Source organism: Manacus candei, unplaced genomic scaffold, assembly GCF_025592945.1.
Source record: "Manacus candei isolate 608988 ecotype Guabito, Panama unplaced genomic scaffold, ASM2559294v1 h1tg000015l, whole genome shotgun sequence".
In the NCBI taxonomy this organism is placed as follows: domain Eukaryota; kingdom Metazoa; phylum Chordata; class Aves; order Passeriformes; family Pipridae; genus Manacus; species Manacus candei.
The window spans coordinates 18,120,344-18,137,899 of NW_026138063.1; the positions used below are offsets into that span (position 1 = coordinate 18,120,344).

General features: G+C 51.7%; 1 protein-coding gene across 5 annotated transcripts in view; it reads left to right on the forward strand.

The window, feature by feature from the left end:
* The first annotated feature begins 13,512 nt into the window (after positions 1-13,512).
* The window catches only part of PAX3 (paired box 3), a 76,082-nt gene continuing 72,038 nt past the window's right edge, over positions 13,513-17,556 (forward strand). The window contains exons 1-4 of one of the 5 annotated variants that reach the window (XM_051781441.1): positions 13,513-13,799; positions 14,682-14,917; positions 16,288-16,417; positions 17,067-17,201. In XM_051781441.1, the coding sequence (XP_051637401.1) occupies positions 13,715-13,799; positions 14,682-14,917; positions 16,288-16,417; positions 17,067-17,201 (586 nt within the window). In that variant the 5' untranslated portion in view covers positions 13,513-13,714. The remainder of the gene's footprint in view (positions 13,800-14,681; positions 14,918-16,287; positions 16,418-17,066; positions 17,202-17,556) is intronic. The other 4 variants (XM_051781445.1, XM_051781446.1, XM_051781442.1 and 1 more) reach the window with 4 other exon arrangements.

Sequence of the window (17,556 nt, forward strand, 5' to 3'; positions counted from 1 at the left end):
TTATAATCTATTCTATTGGGAATAAGATAATGCTACTTATTCCGTGTTTCTACACAGTACTGTAATGGAATGAAGTAATTATTTTCGTGCTTAACAATTCAAGAATTTTAAAAGTGATCTTTTAGTATGTGTGTTTTGCAAGCTGTCTGCATGATATTCTGACAAGTATCCTCTTAATAGACCTTTACTTGACCACTTATATTTATCACAAGTGCAAATGAATTTACTATGTAGAAATGTAAAGACAGCAGGTGAAGATGTGTGATGTGTTTTATGACTGCACAAGTGATGTGTACTGTGCATTGTCCTGATTATCACAAATTTGTGAAAAACAACCCCCTGACGCCCGAGAAATCCCACAAACCCAAGCGATGTTTATACAAACTCTGTGACGATGGACACAGTTTATGGAAACAGTTTATGATCTTTGTGTCACGTCTATTTAAAAAGATCCGCACCAGCCTTTTAAAGTTGTATATCATATTATAAAGGCCCTGTGGAGATAAATTACTGGGATCAGCTGTGGCTCTGACCATGATTCGTGTATTTAGACCAATGTTTTCCAACTTGGAGTTGCTCGTTAGCTGTCTAAAAGGTTATGCCTCCTAAAATCAGGCCTGACCGTTAGCCCCTGTTGACTTCAGCAGTAGTTGTGAATGTTCTGCACCAAAGAAAATCGTGAGACTTTTATTTAAGCATCTAAATGAGAGTTTAGGTGCTTGACTTCAGGTACAAATGTTTGAAAATTTGGGCCTTAACCTCTCTGTTCTTCAGTTAATGCATCTGTAAAGTTTGATAATAGCATTGACCTACCTCACAGGCAAGATGTGAGGCTTTATTTATTAAAGTTTTTAAGCAATTGGAGATCCTTGAAGAGGAGGTGCTATAGAAGTGAAAGTATTATTATAAATGATACTGTAGTAGGAATAAATATATGTAAATTAATGGACATAAACAGCAGCAATGTTTTCTAAGAAAAATAAATATATAAAATATGTACATGTGTACATCATATGCACCAATACACGATTTACCTGTTTGTGCTTCTACTGCAAACGCAGCGCGCGTATCCGCATTTCTGTTCAACCAGGTAAGCTCCAGTCCCTTGCAGTTCAGGTGAGCCCAGCCAGCGGTCGCTGCTCCAACTCCATCTCTTGTAGACGTGCCAGAGGTAGCTCTGAGCTGCTCAGGTGTCACAGGTGTGCTCCTGGCGCCCTGGTGAGCTCCCACCAATGTGCAATGTGTGCAGGAGCTGCCGGCCCACGGAAGCTGTCACTTTGCTGTGCCCTGAAATACTGATTACAATAAGAAGTGTATACTCCCATCCAATCCTTTCCACATCATAGTTTTTATTCTTGCCTTTTCTCTGTAAACAGTATTTGCCATTTTGACTAAACCAATGGTTTCAACTGGGATCCATGGACTACTTCTAAAGGAGCTGCGAAAGGTAAGTTAAGAAAAGCAAATTGATAATCAGAAGCTTAAATCTGTTACTTTAAACTTTAAAGTGTTTAGAGGTTGGCACATTACAAAAAAGTTGAAGATCACAGGCCTAAACAGGATTTTCAGCCTTTTTCACATTGAACGATCATGTTACGTATCGGGTTCCTACACATATATTTGAAAATACATCAGAGCCAAATTAAAATGGGCAGTCTGACAATATGCCAAATCTTTCTCTCTGCTTATGCAAATTTTGGGAAACTCCACTGGTTTCAAGAGTGTTAGTCTGGATCCACATCACAGTATCAGTCAGAAAAAAATCATGCATTGTATACATCTCTGGCTACTGTAGAATCCCAGTATTATATTTGTATTTTGGGTTCCTTTGAGTGTACAGATTGTTTGTCCAAAGCCAAACTTTGCTCAAGTTTCAGTAAAAAAAAAGGTTATACAAAAAGAAAAAAATCTGTGTGGCTGGTGGTGTTTTATTATTGTAACTATTTCAGTCACAACACTTCTGTGTTCTGGTTGTTTAAAAATGCACAGAGATTGTCAGGAGAAGGGATGTGCAGCAGTTACAGTATCGACACCTCTTGCAGAAAAAAGTGGTGCTTTGGGGCACTCTGTGGGAAAGCAGAGAAGACAGGGTATGCCACAACACCGTGGGGAAAATTGTGGGAAATACAGGCTACTGGCTTTTTTTTTTTTCTTGCCCTCATTGGTTTTTTGCCCTTTTTTTTTTTTTTCTGCTGTGCAATATTTTCCTGTTTTATTCAGTCTGGGGCACAAGGAATGGAAATACCAGGAAAGTAGACAGCGGCCTGAATCTTTCTCGGGAATTTTTTTTACCTCTCCGTGATCACAGTCTGTGTGAACTCTGAAAGATACGTAGTTTCCAGTTGCACCAAAAGATCTCAACATTTTTGTGGCAGTAATCCCCAATTCCTCTACCTGAATGGAGCATACTGAACTCCAGACAGGAAGATTAGATCAAATGTTAGGTGCAGGATTTGGAATAGGCTGCCAGACATCGGTGGTATTAGACCAAGAGAGGGAGAGAAAAGTAGATAGGAGGGTAGAACCACCCAACAAACACAGAACCTGGGGGGGCAGTCACATGCTGCAAACTGTGCATTTCCATGTCACCTGGGACAGGTGACTACCATTGCTGCTGGAGGAAAGTTCTCATTGGAGATAACTGTAGCCACAGGAGGAGACTCAGTCTATGGTCTTCATGGGCAGCTTCTGCCTTTGAAAATGTGTGGGGACAATCACTACCACAACTTTCCTTCGTTCATGTCACCCTTCTGTATAACTTGTGCTCAAGAATTCAGTTTTTTTAAAGCACAGTTACATTTTTAATATTTACCATGTACCTTCAGTGTCACAGTGTAAAAATGTTATTTCTGCTCTCTCCTCTGGAAGTGTCTCTAGTAAATACTGAAGTTGCAGAGAAGAAATTATGTTGCTTTTTGCATCACTAACCCTTAAGTAGTAAAGAATCATACAGCGTTCATTTATATAATGGCAGGTATTTGTTTTTTGAAAGGCAAGTTTGACAGAAAACCACTCAAGTATTTCATAAATGCATTGAAGGAATAAACTCTAGTTGATTGGTTAAAAGGCCTGCATCCGGAGAGACTTATGTATTTTATCATGCAAAAAGCAACAGAGCAGTAACTCTCGTGTTTATGATAATTTGAATTTTAGCAAATAATGAAAAAAGTAGGTAACAGCAGTAGGTACGGAGTTGTACATCCCTACAAGTTAGAGCAATGACCTGCACTTCCTGAAGTGACTAGTAGTTTGCATCCCATCTATTTTGGGCTGGGTTGAGACAGCATTTTGGAAGCAAATTTTGAAAATCAGGCTTAATCATAGTACTGTGGGCTGAGAACCTCAAAAAACCATCTTACTCTGAAAAGAGAGTTTCTGTCTGCATTTATACTTTTAAGAACAGATAAAAAAAAATCTGTTTTTTATTTTCCTGGCGCTGTCAAAATACATTTTTAAAATATGGTGGGTCACAGGTGCAATGGAAATGCTGTTGCTTCTTATCTTAATACTCTTTCTTTGTAGATCAAATAACAACTCATAGGGATTCGGGTTTGTTTTTAAGGCTTACGTCCCAAAGTAGCTTATTGTGTGTAACTGTTACGACCCCGTCCCAGGAAAAGGGGAGGGGGAGTAACTCACGTTTTTATCAATAATTCCCTTGGGGTGGATTAGAGTGAAAAGACACTGAATAATCGGTGTCTGAAAACATATATTGGTAAGATTTATTTTAAAAATTCTGCATCAACAGCTATGCTGTTTCGGTGTTGTCATATAACTATGTGACATAGAGATAACCTTTTTGGGGGGGGGGGGAGAAAATGCATAGGGGAGAGAAAGACAGGATAAGAGTAAGGGAGAGTAAGGAAAAAGAAAAGATGAGAGTGAGAAAGAAACGTATATAGTCACCGCCCACTGGATCCAGCGATGCAGCTTGGCAATCTTGAAAGCGATGGTCTCGATTCGGAGGCGGTGGGGGAGAAGGAAAACCCCAAAACCCCAAAGTCACCAGTCAGTTTATATACCCTCAGCATGCTTTTACACCTCCCCTGAGGCGGGGAGTTATCTTCTTGCTTTTTCAGGGCTTGACACCTTCAGCACTGGAGGGAGGGATGGGCCTAATTGCCCATCAGAGGTATAATACAGAAGTCAAAAGCCTGCAAGAGTCTCCTAGAATAAATCATCAACCATTTCAGTCTCTGACAAACACTTCGCATAAAATGCCTTCTGCACATGATGGAAGAGTGAGTTTCCTGCAGGCAGTTACCTGGAGGGGAGTACAGGTGTAGTTGTAGGGTTAATGAGCATTTTCAGTTCAAATCCTACTTTGGTGAAAAATTTCACTGGTGTGTGTGAACTACAGGTTCACTGTAGGTGTGCTATGTGTATTCAAACCTGAGGCTGAAAAACTTTGCTCAGGGCAATGGTCTTTGTGAATCCCTAGGAAAGGTGCTGTTGCAGCTTCTTACTGCCGAAGAAGCCAGTATTTAAACATGAATGTGTCCAGAACAATGGTTATTGACCATCTCTGACCTGCAGGCTTAAGCATAAACAATGCAGTGGTCAGTAATATGGTGCAAGATACGTTTATAGGCACAAAATTGAGAGCCTAAAATTCATTTAAATTAAAAGTGTCTAACTTTGTCAGAGCTCTCTGTGTGCACTTAAGTCTTCCTGAGCTGAATGGCCCTTTCTCATGTGTTACAGATGCTTTGTAGCTGTTCTGTCCCTGTCTGTTCTACTAGTCTAGAGAATATGCTTTTCTCACTGGAGGTTAGTTGATTTTGCTAGTGTGTTATATTGCCAAAGAAAACTTTAATCTTTGCTTGTATTAACCTCTGCTCATTTAAACTACAAGAGGTGGCTCCCTGTCACTTGCCCATTGGTACGAGATCTTCACACAAACAGTACAAATGTTCCCTTCATGTTACAGATGGGTCCAGGAAGCAGTGGGTTTTTCACGGCTATGATTTCTAATGTTTCTGAAGGATATTTAAAATTGATGGCTTGCTTTTATTAAAGCTCGAAAATGCTACAACTTATCCTGCTTTTACATTTTATCCAAGCACATGTAGAAATGGAAACAGTTGGAAGAAATGCCAAAGTTGCATTAACAAAATGTGGTTTATGTCATGGGGTATGCACACATTCATACTGCACATATTCAACTACGTTGATCTTTGATCAGTGCAGCATAAAATACTTTTGCCTGTGTTTTGAGAAGGAGAGATGTTGGCCCTCTGCCTGTTATCTCCTCTTACTGAAAACACCTGGTTCTGAAACTGGCCTCGAAGCTTAGGATCTGAGCTGCTCTCAGGCGTGTTGTTCACATGTCATGCAGATTGAGAGATTTTGCATGAAGGTGGTTGTAGTCTCTTACACATAGTTTTGGTTGAGAAATATTTCAGCTGTTTTAAGAAGATTTTTACAGTAATCAAATATCATGAGGTTGATTTGTCTCATTGGATTATGAAATTTGGGGGGAATAGCTTGAAAGATTTTTACTTTTTTTTAAATTATTTTTATTTCTCACTTTGATTCCTCCTACTCTTGATTTGTCAAGGAATCTAAATCTTAGACTTCAGCTCATTACAGATCCAGATATAAGCTGTTTCCCCATCCTACTTCTAAGTTGTTTAAACATGTAGAAAAATCTAACAAATCCATTTTGATTATTATTTTGTGATATTTTGATTAATAAACAATAGCAATAGCAGCATTTGGGTTTTGGCTGGGGTTTTGATTGGTTGATTGGTTGGCTGGTTTTTTTTAATGAGTGAAATTTGAGGAACATGCTTGAGATACAAATCAAAATTTGCTTTCCTTTAAAAGGAGAAACATGAAACTTTTTATGACTTAGAAAAAGTGATGATGAGCAATAATGCCAGCTTGACTTCCACGTGGAAAATAAGGACTTGTTAGTTGGATGGTTAATATTAGGAGACAGAAAGTATTCCTCTAGGAAAAAAATAAATCTGTAACTATCGAAAACTTCGAAGTAGATTTAATGAAACTGTAAAACTAAAATATAAAACACTTTCTTCTAGTCAAGTAGCAAGCCTTTCTCTGTGAGAATAAATTTAGCTCTCCTTGCATTATTTAAGTATCAACATCATTTGGAAAATAGGTGACATTCCAGTTGTCCTGGAAGTTACTTCTTTATTTCTGAAGGAGGAGTCTGTCTTTGGTAATGATCACGAAAAGTATTCGTCTAGATATTAATTGGGTGAAGTTGCCCGCGAAAAAAAAAAACACTCCATTGTCTTTATTTTTTGTGGGCAGTTGTTTAATTTTGGCCCGAGGCAAACCCGTCGGGCCGAACACCAGCTCTCCCCCGCGCCGGGAGCTGCGTGGCCGGGGGCGGCGGCGGTGCCGGGATCTGGGGAGCTGCCCCCTCGGGAAGGTGTCCACGGGCCGGTGCTGAAAGCGCCCCGAACCCCCCACATCTTGCGCTGTGTCTGTTCCCGCTGTGTTTTACTTAACCCAGTGATGCTCTGCCGTTGGAAATGAGCGCCTGGCACTGACAGGGGCAGCGCTCGGCGGCTGGGCAGAGGGATCCCCGTGTTCGGGGTGGGATGGATGGCGGGAAAGCAGGCGGCAGCAGAGCGGCGGCATCAGCCGGCTCCCGGTCCCGCTCGGGGATGGGCAGTACCCACTGCGGGGAGCGGGGGCTGGAGCCAGGGGATGGAGCCGGCCCTGCTGTGCTGCCCCGGGCCACGGCTTCACCCGCTCGGGTGGCCGGGGACAGTACCGCACGGCCGCAGCCCCGGCACCGGCGGGACCCCTCTCTGGTCCTTCTCTTCTTTCTTTCTTTCTTTCTTTCTTTCTCTTTCTTTCTTTCTTTCTTTCGGTCTTTCTCAATTTCTGTCTTTTTCACTCTCTTTCTGCTTATCCTTTCCCAAATTTTAATCCAGTTCATCTTTAAAAGAATAAGCGATGAAATCATATAGCTGCGGGCGAAATACCGATTAATGAATTCAATGTCTGTGCTAATAGGGCCGTTTCCCCCTTAATATCGTTAATTCCTGGCTCGATCGTATTGGATAGACGGTGAGGAGAGAGGGAGGCAGGAATGTCCCAGAAGACAGTTGTGACGGCTGGGATCGAGGGCTGGATGCCTGCTGGTGCCCCGATACCTGTTGACAGACCTGGTCACGCAGAGCCACGGGTGTTTTCTCCCCGCCGCCGTGCAAATCCCTTGCTCCGAAGCCAGACGTACCTGATGGTCCAAGCCTCGGGTCCCTAAATCCTCATGGTCTCTCTGCTGCAGTAAAACTCCCGGTGGAAATCTATTGTGATACTGCTGGAATTAATAATCTCTGGTGTTTTTACGAGTAATTAACGAGGATTAGACGCTTCGTTTTGACATGAGGCTGGTAACTACGAAGGAGGTGGGGAAGGGAGATGCGGGTTTCCCGAGAGTGGCTCGCAGGTGGACACGAGGAGCCGGCCCTGCCCTCCCGTCGGGGACATGGCGGGGTCTTGCCGCCCCTCTCTGAGATGCACCCGAAATTCGATGGTAATCCTTAAATTCATAAATGAATGAGTAGCGCCGCCTTTTCCTCTCGTCTCTTTAAAGGGAAGGACCGTCTCGTCCCAGCCGCCGTGGCCCTCTGGAAGGAGCCCTCGGGCCCACACCCACCCCTCCCTCCTGCCCCCAGCCTCAGGACTGCAGATACATCCCTGTCCTCGTTCGGCGGGCACGTGTCAGTGCGGAGTGGCAGCTGTAGTATCGCTTACTGCGGGATCTGGTAGTAATCAGAAAGGTGAGGAGTTAGTGAAATACATGTTGTATTTATTGCCAGTTTACAGGGAGAGAGGGCGGCCGCTGCCGCAAAGGGAGCCATTTGTGGGGTTAAGTGTTTCAGCTTTCTCCCACAGGCAGCCTCGCCGGCTTACGGGGAGATGGATTTCGGCCCTTCCTGGAAACCAACTCCCACCCCTTGGGTGTTTGCTCCCTCTCATGGCTCCCTCCGGGACCCTGCTGGCGAGAGCTATCCCGTATATTCCCACCGTGGAAATGCTTTGCCGTTACCCTCCAGATTTCTCTTTCCTCCGCGGTGATGGCACAGGCGATCCCCGGAGGACATAACCTCGGAGAAAAACTCTTCCTTAATGGCAGGGGCAAGATGCCCTCCTTTCCCCTCGGCCCGGACAGCGGGGCTCCAAAATGGTTCCTGGGCTCGGCTCGGGGGATCTGGGATGTCCCGTCCCCTATCCCTGCCCTTCCACAGAGCCTCCTCTCGTACCGAGCCGTCCCTTCTCCGGCTGCCAGTCGTGCTGATCTGTAAATTAATGAAAACGTAACAATTCAGAAAGGGAACAAAAAAAAAAAAAAGATGGTGCTGAAACGTGCGGATGGGACATAAAAGCAATGGAAAAAAGGTTCAAAGCTTTCAGTGATGACTTTTCAACCTTTATTTATGTGCCTATTAATGCAATATCCATCATGGAGATACACATCTTTATCCTTTCAACTGATATGCTGGGAATCAATTGGATATGCAGATTACATTTCATAAGTTTCCAAATGTTAATCTCCCCGGCCCTTTGCTGGTAATTTCTTTTTTCGCCAAATAGTATTATGTTTCTGCCACTAAAAAAAAAAAAAAAAAAAAGCCTTAAAATAATTAATCTTAAAGCTACTTGTCTCGAAATATTGCTAAGGCTTGGTTGGGCCCAGGAGCCGGGCGGAGGGCACACTTCTGTCCGCTCCACTGCCAGCCCAGGCCTTCCCGGGGCACCGGCCTTCGACCCGGGCTCCTCTGGGGCGAAGGCTTCTGAGGGCTCGGGCGGCGAGGTGTTCGGTGGGCCGGGGGAGACGTCCAGCGGGTACTTTCCCTTCTAATCCCAGCGGTGTGATCCGGTTCCCCCCGAGCCTCCCAGCCCGGCGGCTGGGGAAGCGGCGCGGTCGGGATCCGGGCGAACCCCGCACGTCCCACCGCCGCTTCCCGCCGCCGGGGCGGTGCTTCCCAGCCGGCTGCCCCAGGGCTCCCTCACAGCCCCGACTCGATGGGTAATGTCCCCGAACACCTCTGGGACCATATATGAGGAGTGGGGGCGATGTGCGAAAATACGACGCGGAGGGGCTTTCCTGGGAGGGCTCATTCGCGGAGCCTATTTCCGAGGAGGTGACCGGGCTGTACCGAGTATCTGTCGCTGTAACCGGTCACTTCTCCAGTGTGGCCACCGGCGGGGTACCACGGGATGTCACCACCTATCGCCTCCATCCTTGCCCCGCTCCTCCACCCCCGCGCCCCGCCGCCACATGTCCCGTGGCGTCCTCTCTAGAAGCAGGGGATTTAACAACCTTTCGAATTACACTAACCTCAAATTACTCGAACAGCATTGAAGTTTCTGTTCTGTGGCGTTTTACAACTCGCCGTCCTACGTCGGTCACTCCCGTCCGAACACGGCGATACCAGTTTGGTTTAATACGCCTCGGGTCCGTGGCAGCGCTCGAGTCCCCCATGTCAGGCTTGCGGCGGGGATAGACCTTCCTAACGCGGAGGACACGCTCGGGGCGGGACAGCGGTTGCTGGAACTTCACAGCCCCAGCCCCGCAACCCCCGGTCCCCATCCCGCCGGGCACACGCTCCTCCGCCCCTCACCGGCGGGCAGCGGCTCTCGGCCTCTGCCCTGTCCGGGAGGCCGTGATCGGGTGGGCCCGGGTGCCCCAAACGCACAAACCCGCTCGCTCCGGGGGAGGGGGAGAAGGAGGGAAACCTGTGTGAAGCGAGAGCCGTCAGGGAGGAGGTGAAGCTGGACCGAGCAGCCCCGAGGGAGCCCAAGGCCGGAGACCCAAACCCAGAGGTTTCTTTTTAAGGTGTTTTGTGGCGAGGGCAGCGTGGAGCACGGATCAACAGTTACAGGCGCCCGAACACACTAGTTATGCCACTCTTGTCTTTCTTTCATTCATTCTTTCGGTTTTTCTGGTCTTTCTCTCTTTCTTTCTTTCTTTCTTTCTTTCTTTTTCTTTCTTTCTTTCTTTCTTTCTTTCTTTCTTTCTTTCTTTCTTTCTTTCTTTCTTTCTTTCTTTCTTTCTTTCTTTCTTTCTCTTTCTTTCTTTCTTTCTTTCTTTCTTTCTTTCTTTCTTTCTTTCTTTCTTTCTTTCTTTCTTTCTTTCTTTCTTTCTTTCTTTCTTTCTTTCTTTCTTTCTTTCTTTCTTTCTCCCTTTCTTTCCTTTCCTTTCCTTTCCTTTCCTTTCCTTTCCTTTCCTTTCCTTTCCTTTCCTTTCCTTTCCTTTCCTTTCCTTTCCTTTCCTTTCCTTTCCTTTCCTTTCCTTTCCTTTCCTTTCCTTTCCTTTCCTTTCCTTTCCTTTCCTTTCCTTTCCTTTCCTTTCCTTTCCTTTCCTTTCCTTTCCTTTCCTTTCCTTTCCTTTTTGTACATGTTTCTATATACCAGACTGTAGACTCCTCTACACTTCACATCCCTTGGAAATATCCGGGGAATTCGCTTCGAAACCCTTATCAGAAATGAATTTGTGCAGGAAAAGGCGGAAACAGTTGTAATTGATTTATTTCTAATAGAGGGGAGACCAACACTGTTTATCATTCAGAAATGATTGCCTGTGTTCTTAATAGCTCTAATTTTCACTGTCCATTTGATGTGCTGCAGGTTTAATATAGAGCACTTACTAATCCAATTAAAAGTGCACCTGGCCTGGAAGAGCTCTGTAATTAGCAGAAGCGTTTTTAGCTATTTCCACTGGAAAACCGTGAAATCATCTCTGCTGGCCTAAAGGACTGTAATATGGGGGTGGGGGCGCGGAGGGGAGGGAGGAGCGGGGCCAGGCATTCGTGCCTAATCTTTTTGCCTTGAATTTTTCACAGTTCCCGTGCGGGAAGATGAGGCTGTTTCATCGCGGGCCACTCGGTGTCTGGTAGCACAGGACCGCGAGGGCGAGACTAGGTGGGTTTCAACATCGCTTTCCCCTCCCTTCCACGCGAGCCCGGCCCAGGAGCCTGTCTTAGGGGAGCGGAGCTGAGCTTTGGGACTGGGGGGAGGCGCTGGGACGGCGGGATCCACGGCAGCCCCACGGGGCCGGACGCGGAGCGGGAGTCGGAGCTACTGTTGGAGCCGCCAGCCGTGTCCCCTGCCCCAGGAGCTCCGGCGGCTACGGAGCTCCCGAAACGGTTCCTGGCACCGGGATGGGCTTGCCAGGGCTGCCCCGGGCACGACTCTGGGCCCACGCAAATATACGCGGCACTCACACGAAGGCGCGTCGTTAAAGGAGGGGGGAAAGCAGCTGAGACACTGCCCAGGCCGGTTTTCCTGCCGGGGTGAGGGGCTCCGCTCCTCCTCCTCTGCGGGTGAGGAGTCGGGGCAGTCCCCGTTCGTGCCCCTCCTCGCATGGACGAGGGTTACGGCCCGAGCATCACGATGGAAGGGTTTCTGGTCCTACTCTGGGAGCCGTAGCACCGATGGGGAGAGGGGCGGCCACGGGGACGCTGTTGGCACCGAGTGCACTTCTTGCGGCCCTGCTCCCCGCCGCGGGGTTCCCAAGCGCGAATTAAACCATAAGTAGTTTCATCTCTTTTTCTAATAACACTTCTACCGCCTTCCTTTCTCCAGTAAAAGACGCGTGGCGAGTGGCACGGCGCCGTTGGACGGTCTGTGGAGCGCCGGAGAGTACCCACGGCTCCGGCCGCCGCTCCGCCGGCGCTCCCCCGGCCGCCGCCGGCGCTCCGCCGCCCGGTTCGGCGCGGGTCTCACGGGGCTGGGTTTCCACAGGGCTAGCTAACGGGTTTCTCAAAGCTCCGGCCATCGGGGTGTTTGTAGAACACAAACGCTTTGTGAAACACACGCTGATTTTTACTGCGTGCGAACTTTTCCTGCCAGCCTGTTCCTTGGGGTGCGGGAGCGTTCCCGGGCAGCACCTGGCATTAGGGATTATTTGTGTGCGTTTAAAAAGCGAGAGAAACCGCTCGGTTTGGTGGCCGGGGTGGGGGTCTGGAGAGAGCGGGACCACGGGCCAGAGGCCTCCCCGGTGTGCGGTGAGTGCCGGTTGTTCTGCGGGCCCCTCGCCCCCCATTGCAGAGCGGAGCGCGACGGAGACTCCGAATTTCCCCGGGGGCCGCTGTCCCCGCCGTGATGCTGCCGGTCCCTCAGCGGCCGGTTCTTTTACAACTGCGGCTCCGGATTTCTGCCTAAATAACGCGAACCCCCGCCCTCCCTGGGACCAGCACCGGCCCCGCAACCATCGTTCGGCTCTTTAAGGGAACGCGGACTGGGAGCACAGAAAACATTTTCCCCCCTCATTTTAAAGGAGGAAACCTGAGCGATTCCCATCCTTTTGATTGATTAATGTCTTGAATAACTTGAAGCTCGGGAGTGACAGTTCTTGAATAGACGATTGCAAATAAAGAGCCCTGTGGAAAGCTGGGCTGGCACTTCGGAGTGTAAAGGAGGCGAGTTTGCTGGCACTTACCAAGTTATAAATAAAAGGCCGTGCACAATGGTACCTTCTCTAAGGACAGACAGTCTTTACAACACTCCTGGCGTCATATCCTGCTGTGGGCACTCCAGCTCCGAGGCAGACTTTACCTCTTTTATTTTTCCAGCAGTTTAGTTTGAATACTACAATAAATTCCTGGGAACAAATGCTTGTTAGTAAGACTTTAACACGCACCGCCTCGCACCCATACACTCCCGCATATAAGCGCTCACGCACACGCGTGAAACGCAGAGACACTCTTGTCTCATCGGTTTTTAAAAGCAGATATCCCCCCGGACATCTCACTGATAGCTCTCTCTTTCAAAACGGTGAGCACCGTCTGTTCCAGAGATGCTGCTTCTGGACGCGAGAGATTTCGGTTCAAAGTAAATGAGTAGAAAGAAAGAATGAGGGAAGAAGCATTTTTTCCTTAAAATTAAAAAAACAGGGAGGTTGTTCCCCCGACCCGCCACCACTGGTGCTGGGGGAGCGGAGCCAGGAGAAAAAGTGCTTCATGGCAGCGAGGCGGGCGCTGTCCCTGCGGGAGTCCCGCAGTGACACGGGGTCCTGAGAGATGCGATGTCCGGGCCGCCCCGGCTGATGCTTCTCTCTGCGATCCGGGGCTGCCGTCGGGGGGCACCGAATAGATTCCCCGTCGCCGGCTGCGCTTTGCTTGCGGCGAGAGGGCCCAGCACGGCTCTGGCAGTGGGGTCAGCGCGGGATGTGTCTTGCCGTGCCGTGTCGAACCGAAACGAGCCGGGTGGGGCCGTGGCGATCCGTGCGGTGCCGGGGCCGAACCGAGCCGGGTCGGGCCGTGCGGTGCCGGTGTGAGGGAGCCGCGGGCCGGGGCGATGCGGGAGAGCCGCCCCGCTCGCCCAATCAGCGGGGGCGGCGCGGCCGGGCCGGGCCAATCGCGGCGGCGCCGCGGCGGAGCCGCGCCGGGCACGGAGCCGATAAATGGTCCCGGCCCCGCGGCCGCCGCTCCCGCCGCACCGGGCACCGCGCTGGGCACCGCGCCGCCGCCCCCGCCCCGCCAGCCCGCCCTCCCCGCACCCAGCCGCGCCACCCCGCGGGGCTCCGGCCCGGCCCCTGCCCTCCCGGTGCGGGGCAGCGCGGGTCACTGACAAAGGGGCAGTGGCGGAGCTGCCTCCTCCCCGCCCCTCGGCGGCATCCCCCACCCCCTCTGGGACCGCTCCTGATTCGGCGGGGCCCGCTGACAGCGCGGGTCTCCCCTAGATCAGCCCTCACCTGGATATAACCCTGTCGGCCGCTGCCGCCGCGATGACAACTCTGGCCGGAGCTGTCCCCAGGATGATGCGCCCCGGGGCCGGGCAGAACTACCCCCGCAGCGGGTTCCCGCTGGAAGGTAAGGCCGCGCTCGGGCTGCTCCCGGTCGGGAAAGGGAGAATCGCTCCGTGCCGGGACTCCGGGACAAAGCGGATCCCCTGGCCCGCCAGAACCGGCGCACGGAGGACTCCAGAATAGCCGCCTGGTTTCCCCCGGGCTGTCAGGGCAGGGATTTTTCCCAGGACGGGCAGGGCTTGGGCCGCTGCGGGCCGGCGGCTCCATCCTCGCTCACTGAGAGCGGCCCATCCCGGGAGCGGGAGGAACCGACAGGGAGACCGGCAGGGCAGCGGGCCCCGAGTCCTCTCTTCAGCGGAGTGAAAGGGCGGTGGTTTGGGGAGCCCAAAGTTTGGGAAAAAGTAAGGGCGAAGTTAGAAAAAATAATTAAACTCAAATAAAAGCCACGTGAACGAAATCGAAAGGAACTTTAGAACCGTGGACATGTCCCAGGCGGGCCGGGCTGCTGCGAGTGGCCGCTCTTCCCCGCGGCAGCGACGGTGCGAGGGCCGCGCGGTGCCGGGGACCCTCAGGCCGTGCCCGAGGGAGGACGGGCGGTGCGGCGGCTCCCACCGCGCCGCCGGGGACACCGCGGCCTTCCCGCATCTCTTCCCCCTTCTCCGCTGGAGTCGGGCGGGCTTTGAAAGCCAGCTCGGGCGCGAGTGCAACAGGTGAAGCCTGTATGTGCCCGCCGCCCTCCCCTGCCCGCCGGGGTGGTGGTGGGGGCTCCGCGGGAGCTGCGGGCCCCGGGCGCGCTGCGGGGCGGCGGGGCGGGCGGGAGAGAGTTGCTTTATAGAAAAGTAACGACAAAAAACCCAGTAACAACAACAACAAAAAAAGACGCAGCAGGATCCGAAGAAGACGTTAACGCCGTTTACTCCCCTGCCTCCCCTCCCTCCTTTTCTAGTCTCTACCCCTCTAGGCCAGGGCAGAGTCAATCAGCTCGGAGGAGTGTTTATCAATGGCAGGCCTTTACCCAACCATATCCGGCACAAGATAGTGGAGATGGCCCACCATGGCATAAGGCCCTGTGTCATCTCCCGCCAGCTGCGAGTGTCCCACGGCTGCGTCTCCAAAATTCTCTGCAGGTACCAGGAGACGGGCTCCATCCGGCCGGGGGCCATCGGCGGCAGCAAGCCCAAGGTGAGCCCCTCCTGCCCGCCCGGAGCCGGGCAAACCCCGGCCGCGGTGGAGGGGAGCGAGGCCCGACTGGGTCACGGCCCAGACTGGCCGGCACTGGGGTTTGCAGGCGGGACGGCAGCACCCGGGAGGGCCGGGGGTGGGCGTAGACACGCATGGGGCACAGCACCCTTGCCGTGTCTCTGCCTGTTGCTCACAAACTTTCCGAGGTTTTACAAAATATCGTTGGAGTTCGCGGAAATTAGATACTTTAATTAAGAAAACTCTATTGAAAAACAAATTTCAAACGAAACTAGGGCGAAAAGGGTGTTATTTTGAGCGCTTGGCTGCCCAAAGCCCCGCATGCCCTACACTCATCCCCGCAGGACCACTGGAGGGCTCGGCGCTGCGGGACGGACCGGGACGCGATCGGTCCGGTGAAGGGCTGGCACAGCGCGGCGGGATCGGGCCCTTCCTGCTTTCGGTGCAAAGCTCAACAAAACGACCTGTATTTCTGCCTGTCTCCCTACCACTCCTTCTCTTGCTCTGTTTACTTTTTCTCCCCGCTCTGAAGCTGCGTGTATTTATAGCCACACCGCCGAAAAGTTTGTGCTCGCAATAATGCAGACGAATTCTTGTCCCAAGATTAGCCTTCTCCTCTAGCTTTTCATTCCCATTAAAGAAAAGTAAAGGCTTATGTTTCTGTTGGAAATTGTTGCTAGATTTTTTCCCCCTTTGTTTCTTCTAAAGTAGTAATGCTCGAACTTTTCCTTTCGGTGTTGGCAGTAGATGTAATTTTTTATAAGCGTGTTATCCGAACATAAGGTTGTTCCCAGACCGTAGACCGTTCTTTTGTTTGATTTTAGCTTTATCTTAAAACCACGAGGCCACCGAAGGAACCTTTCGGTACTCGAACCTCTCCGATCTTTTTATTATGCTGGTTTTTTGTTCGGCGCTGCAACCTTTGTTGAGCCGAAACTTTACTAACCTGGGGCTTCGCTGCCCGAAGTCCTCTGCTAACCGCGACCCAGAATTTACCCGGGACTTTCAGCTCGGACGCACGGCAGCCAGTGCTGCCTAATTCGGGGTTTTCCTTGCCGAGGGCTCGGTCCCACCTTCCCAGTAGCCCCGGAAGACTTCCTGCGACGTTTCGTTTAACGCGGGGACTGCTTGTCTTAGGCGGACCCGTTATTACCTTCTGTGTCCCCTCTGATTTTACCCTGCCCGTCCTCGGGTGTTTTATAACGGGGTTTCTAAGCGGGGCCGATGTCGGCTTTCGCTGGCGGTGGCGCGGGAGGCCCCGGCCGCACCGGGGGTCCCGGCGGGGCACACCGGGCTCCCCCGACCGCCTCTGGCCCTACAGACTGTGCCCGCTCGCCTTGTCTTTACTGAAGCAGGTGACGACTCCGGATGTTGAGAAGAAAATCGAGGAATACAAGCGGGAAAACGCGGGCATGTTCAGCTGGGAGATCCGGGACAAGCTGCTGAAGGACGGGGTGTGTGACCGCAACACGGTGCCGTCAGGTACGGGGCGGGGGGCTCGGACGCGTCCCGGAGGGTCGGAGGCAGCCCGGGGGTGGGGGGCAGCCCGATACCCGTGTGAACCCCGACTCCCCGGGATCGGAGCCCCGGGCCGGGCCAGTGCCCACGGAGCGGCTGGCATGTCCTGGGAGGATTCCCGTGCTCGACGGGGTGTTTTCAATTAAATTGTAATTTCATTCTCCTCCCCTCCTCCTCCTGACGCTTCCCCGCCGTCCCCCCCGGGCTGCTGCCGCAGGAGGGCTTGTGTCTTGCCGGAGTCCGGGAGCTGGGAAGTAGGAGATGGGGAACAGCTCCCTGTGCCGGTGGATTACTTGTGGGATGGGGCGGGGGGGCACATGGAGCCGAAACAGTATTTGTGCGGGTGTCCGCCACTTTTTTTTATCATCCACCACCCGGGCTCGGGAAAAAAAAAAAAAGATACTTGAGAGCCGCTGTGCCCTCCCTGGAAGCCGGTGCGGGACGATGCCTCCTGAAACCTCGCGGGGAGGGGAGCGGGCCGCTGCCTCTCCAATGCCCCGACTGATGGCGGCTGCGGGGCGAGGGCAGTGGCTCTGACTGGGGGCTCGGCTCGACCGCTGCGGGGGGGGCTTCTGGGGACGAGCCGCTCACAGCTCTGCACTCCCCCCCGAAGTGAGCTCCATCAGCCGCATCCTGCGGAGCAAGTTCGGGAAAGGCGAGGAAGAGGAGGCTGAACTGGAAAGGAAGGAGGTGGAGGACGGCGACAAGAAGGCCAAGCACAGCATTGATGGCATCCTCAGTGAAAGAGGTAAAGTCCCATTTCCCCTGCTCTCCGTAGGGTCCTGGGATGGGGTAGTACCAGTCCCAGATGCTGGTCGGTATCATTCCCCTTCTCTCGGAGGTTGTCCGGGGGCCAGTGCAGCGGGAGGTGTAGGGCGAGGGGCTTGCCCTAATGGCATGGCTGCCACGTCCCGTCGCATCCCCGCTGGAACGACCCGACAGTGTGCGGTAATGGCGCGGAGGTGGGAACGAAGATGGGAGTCAATGCGAGCTTGGCTTTCAGTAACCAGGGAGCAGGGAGCGTTGGAGCCACCACAGAGCTCTCCAGTCGCAGCCATGCAGGGGCTCCTTTCCCAAACCAAGAAAAAGGCTGCATAGAAGTG